The following is a 5,838-nucleotide window of genomic DNA, read 5'->3' on the forward strand; positions in this document are numbered from 1 at the left end:
CACTCATATGGAATTTAAGAAACACAACAGATGAGCATAAGGGAAGGGAAGGCTATTAAGATAAAAACAGAGACGGAGGCAAACCATAGGAGACTTTTTTTAAAGCATCATTTATTGTCAAATTGGCTAACATACAGTGTGTAAAGTGTGCTCTTGGTTTTTGGGGTAGATTTCCGTGGTTCGTCGCTTACATACAACACCCAGTGCTCATCCCAACAAGTGGCCTCCTCAATGCCCATCACCCATTTTCCCCTCTCCCCCACCCCCATTCACCCTCAGTTTGTTCTCTGTATTTAAGAGTCTTTTGTGGCTTGTGCCTCCCTCCCTCTCTGTTTGTAACTATTTTCTTCCCCTTCCCTTTCCCCATGGTCTTCTGTTAAGTTTCTCAATATCCACATATGAGTGAAAACATGTGATATCTGTCCTTCTCTGACTTATTTCACTCAGCAATAATACCTTCCAGTTCCATCCATGTTGCTGCAAATGGCATGATTTTATTCTTTCTCATTGCCAAGTAGTATTCCATTGTATATATAAACCACATCTTCTTTATCCATTCATCAGTTGATGGACATTTAGGCTCTTTCCATAATTTGGCTATTGTTGAAAGTGCTGCAATAAACATTGGGGTACATGTGCCCCTATGAATCAGCACTCCTGTATCCTTGGATAAATTCCTAGTAATGCTATTGCTGGGTCATAAGGCAGTTCTATTTTTAATTTTTTGAGGAACCTCCACACTGTTTCCCAGAGCAGCTACACAAGTTTGCGTTCCCATGAACAGTGCAAGAGGGTTCCCATTTCTCCACATCCTCGCCAACATCTGTAGTTTCCTGAGTTGTTCACTTTAGCCACTCTGACTGGTGGTGGGGTGGTATCTGGATACACACACACACAAACACACACTGGAATGTTACTCAGATATTTTAAAAATGAAATTTTCCCATATTCTACATCATGGATTGACCTAGAGTGTATTATACTAAGTGAAATAAGTCAGACAGAGAAAAACAAATACTATATAATTTCATTTATATGTGAAATATAAAAGTAAAACAAAACAAACAAACAAACAAACAAACAAACAAACACAGAATCAAATACAGAGAACAAACTGGTGGTAGCCAGAAGGGGGTTGGGCAAAATAAAAGAAGGGGATAAATAAATATAAACATCTAGTTATAAAATAAGTAAGTCATGCAAATAAAAGTACAGCATAAGAAATATAGTCAATAATATTGTAATAATATTGTATGGTGACAGGGTGGTTACACTTATTGTGGTGAACACTGACTAATATACAAAATTGTTGAATCAATATGCTGTAACCTGAAACATATATTTCATTTTATAATAATTATATTTCATGGCACAAAAACAGACACTTAGATCAATGGAACAGAATACAGAACTCAGAAATGGGCCCACAAATGTATGGCCAACTAATCCTTGACAAAGCAGGAAAGAATATCCAATGGAATAAAGGCAGTCTCTTCAGCAAGTGGTGCTGGGAAAACTGGACAGCGACCTGCAGAAGAATGAACCTGGACCACTGTCTTACACCATACACAAAAATAAACTCAAAATGGATGAAAAACCTAAACGTAAGACAGGAAGCCATCAAAATCCTCAAGAAGAAAGCAGGCAAAAACCTCTCCGATCTTGGCCACAGCAATTTCTTGCTCAACACATCTCCAGAGGCAAGGGAAACAAAAGCAAAAATGAACTATTGGGACCTCATCAAAATAAAAAGCTTCTGCACAGCGAAGGAAACAATCAGCAAAACTAAAAGGCAACTGACAGAATAGGAGATGATATTGGCAAATGACATATCAAATAAAGGGTTAGTATTCAAAATCTATAAAGACCTTATCAAACTCAACACCCAAAAAAACAAATAATCCAGTGAAGAAATGGGCAAAAGACATGAATAGACACAGTTCCAAAAAAGACACCCAGATGGCCAACCAACACATGAAAAAATGCTAAACATCACTCATCATCATGGAAATACAAATCAAAACCACAATGAGATACCACCTTACACCTGTCAAAATGGCTAACATTAACAGCTCAGGCAACAACAGATGTTGGCGAGGATGCAGAGAAAGAGGATCTCTTTTGCATTGCTGGTGGGAATGCAGGCTGGTGCAGCCACTCTGGAAAACAGTATGGAGGTTCCTCAAAAAACTAAAAATGGAACTACGTTATGACTTAGCAATTGCACTACTAGGTATTTATCCAAGGGATACAGGTGTGCTGTTTTGATACAGGTGTGCTGTTTCATAAACATGCACCCCATTTTATAGTAGCACTATCAACAATAGCCAAAGTATGGAAAAAGCCCAAATGTCCATCAATGGATGAATGGATAAAGAAGATGTGGTGTGTGTATACACACACACACACACACACACACACACACACACACACACAATGGAGTATTGCTTGGCAATCAAAAAGAATGAAATCTTGCCATTGCAACTACGTGGATGGAACTAGAGGGTATTATGCTAAGCAAAATTAGTCAGAGAAAGACAAATATCATATGACTTCATTCATATGAGGACTGTAAGACTCAGAAAAGATGAACATAAGGGAAGGAAAGCAAAAATAATATAAAAACAGGGAGGGGGACAAAACATAAGAGACTCTTAAATATGGAGAACAAACAGAGGGTTACTGGAGGGATTGTGGGAGGGTAGATGGGCTAAATGGGTAAGGGGCAATAAGGAATCTACTCCTAAAATCACTGTTGCACTATATGCTAATTTGGAAAAAATTTAAAAAATAAAATTAATAATAAAAACAAAAAACTACTGATATTAAAAAATAATATTTCAGTAATAAATAAAAATAAATAAATTTTGAAAAATAAGTCATAGGGATGTAATGTACTCATAGGTAATATAGTTTAAGATTGTAACAACTTTGTATGGTGACAGATTGTAGCTACATTTATCCTGGTAATTACTTCATAAAGTATACAAATGTTGAAGCACTATGTTGTACACCAGAAACTAATATGTTATATGCCAATGACACTTAAATAATACATAAATACATAAAAATAAACTTGAAGATATACATGATGTTGTAGTTCTTCCAGGGAGTTGTCCTTTGAACAAATGGAGGCACTCAGGGGAACTCCAAATAAAACTTTTTCAAGATGGAAACTGGACCTAGGTGTCCCTGCCTGGTGCTCTGTCCTCACTGATATATGGGACATCACCCACTAATCCAGGGACAGAAGCTTATTGTTTCAGAGAGGTTACAAGAGCTAGGAACAGAAAATTATTGTCCATCTTGGACACCTACACCAGGCTATGCAGATGTTGGATTCTACCCAGATGTTTGAGGTGAGGGATATGCGGCCACCTAGGGAGGGAGAACACATACAATTCTTCTGAACCTTTGGAGTCAATCCTGTAAAAGGTTAATGTGTGTTTCTCTTCTTACTCTCTCTTCCACCAAACACCAGGGATTTAGTGACACAGCATCAGAAGAATCTCCCATGAGGGATGTAGGGGCTGTAAGTATCTACAGCTTAGGAAGGGTGGTAAGAATCCATGGAAGGGAGAATTCATATTCAAGAAACCTTAGATTTTCTACAACCAGGCACATTTTCTGTTTGCTGTCTCTAAGCACAGTTTGTCTTCTTTTCCATGGAGCAGAAATCAGAGGAGGGGAATAAATACATGAGACAAGACTTCAATGTCCTTCCCTGGTAAGAAGTCAATGTTGAGAATACCTCGTGAAAAGGTGTAAATATCTGATCTCAGAGAGATAATTAGTCATCACTGGATGCTGAGAGAGTGACCTTATGTTTGTGCTAAATGTTGAGATTTTATATCTATACTCTATAATCTTTATTTACCCAGTCTACCTGTGAGTCACATAGCCCAGACCACAGAATAGGAATTATCAGCTGAAGAAAGGGAATTTGGGGAGAGAATTTTCTCATAAAAATATACTCCCTCCCTTTCACTTTCCCTTCCCCAGCTCTCTTTGCCCCTAACTTCTTACATTCAGTTCTACATTCAGTTCAATGTTTTTTAATGACTATCCTGCTTCTGTTGCAAAAGAAGCATGTTTGTTTAAAAAGATTGTTATTCTTCAACCACAAATTAGGTGAGATAGCTACTTCATGACTATATAGGGGTGGCTTAGCCAAAAATAACCTTTATGAGAAGCTGACCTGAACCTTAGTCATAGACTGTATCTGTGGATCCTGTGATTATCAGCCACAGAGTAAGGAAAAGAAGACGGTAATCTCTCTCTCTCTCTCTCTCTCTCTCTCTCTGTGCTCCTCTCTCTTTTTCTCTCTCTTTCCTCTTGAATCTATTTTCTATAGATCTCTATCTCAAAAATTCTAAAAGAACAAGTGAAAATACACTTCTGGCTCTCATTTGCCCATATTCATAAAGAAAAACATTGAAGTACATGCTCTATTAGTAACTGCTAGTTCTCATTGCCAAGAACCAGATGGAAAGGTGCATGTCCTAGATGACATAAGAACCATTAATTGACAGGACCTTTTATCTGTAGGTGCATTCAAGTCCATGGGAATGTCCAACCTGACAAGACTGTCTGAATTCATCCTCATAGGACTCTCTTCTCACCCTGAGGACCAGAAGCCACTCTTTGCTCTCTTTCTTATCATGTACCTGGTCACTTTAACGGGGAATCTGCTCATCATCCTGGCTATCCGCTCTGATCCCAAACTCCAAAACCCCATGTACTTCTTCCTGAGCATCTTGTCTTTTGCTGATATTTGCTACACAACAGTCGTAGTCCCCAAGATGTTAGTGAACTTCTTATCAGAGACAAAGACCATTTCCTATGCTGAATGTCTGACACAGATGTATTTTTTCCTGGTTTTTGGAAACATAGACAGTTATCTCCTGGCAGTTATGGCCATTGACCGCTATGTAGCCATTTGTAATCCTTTCCACTATGTCACTGTGATGAACCACAGACGCTGTACGTTGCTGCTGGCCTTCTCCGTAGCTTTCTCCTGCCTCCACTCCCTCCTACATGTCCTCCTGGTCAATCGGCTCACGTTCTGCGCACCAAATGTAATCCAACATTTTTTCTGTGATGTCAACCCTGTTCTGAAACTGGCCTGCTCTTCCACCTTTGTCAATGAAGTTGTGGCCATGACAGAAGGGATGGCTTCTGTGATGGCCCCATGTATCTGCATCATCATCTCATACCTAAGAATCCTCATTGCTGTCCTCAACATTCCCTCAGCGTCTGGAAAATGCAAAGCCATCTCCACCTGCAGCTCCCATCTCACTGTGGTGACTCTGTTTTATGGGAGTATTAGCTATGAATATTTCCACCCTTTGTCCAGGTATACTGTCAAGGACCGAGTAGCAACAATCATCTACACTGTACTGACATCCATGTTGAATCCATTTATCTACAGTTTGAGAAATAAAGACATGAAACGGGGCTTAGAGAAACTGATAAGCAGGATTAAGGCTCAAATGGATATGCTTTCTACTACACAAGCCAACAAAATCCATGGATCCTGATTATAAGGTGTGGGTATGGTTGTGTGTGCTCATGTACACATGCCTGCACACACTCATAGGTGCACACACACACACACACACACCAGGATGTAAGGCAAATTTTGTAAAAACATACTCTTTGCTCAACTGTAGTTGCACCCTGTACTTTTCAGCCCTGTGGTCTCTGTTTTGTCATGGTTGACAGTATCATTCATGTCTTAGTACCTATGCTACAATGCAGATTACAATATTTCTCTATTCCAGAAAATCACATTCCTTTTACCCCTTCCATATTTATATGGAACCTCCCATATTTTCA

The 5,838-nt window shown here is 39.1% G+C and overlaps 1 protein-coding gene across 1 annotated transcript; it reads left to right on the top strand.

Annotated features, from left to right (window-relative positions):
* The first annotated feature begins 4,562 nt into the window (after positions 1 to 4,562).
* On the top strand, positions 4,563 to 5,540 carry LOC147575044 (olfactory receptor 1L3-like). Its single transcript, XM_086684713.1, has one exon. It carries the CDS (start codon positions 4,563 to 4,565, stop codon positions 5,538 to 5,540), a length of 978 nt encoding a protein of 325 aa, XP_086540839.1.
* The last annotated feature ends 298 nt before the right edge of the window (positions 5,541 to 5,838 follow it).

The sequence above is a fragment of the Puma concolor genome, chromosome D4, assembly GCF_028749965.1.
Source record: "Puma concolor isolate L17-30 chromosome D4, mPumCon1.1.hap2, whole genome shotgun sequence".
In the NCBI taxonomy this organism is placed as follows: domain Eukaryota; kingdom Metazoa; phylum Chordata; class Mammalia; order Carnivora; family Felidae; genus Puma; species Puma concolor.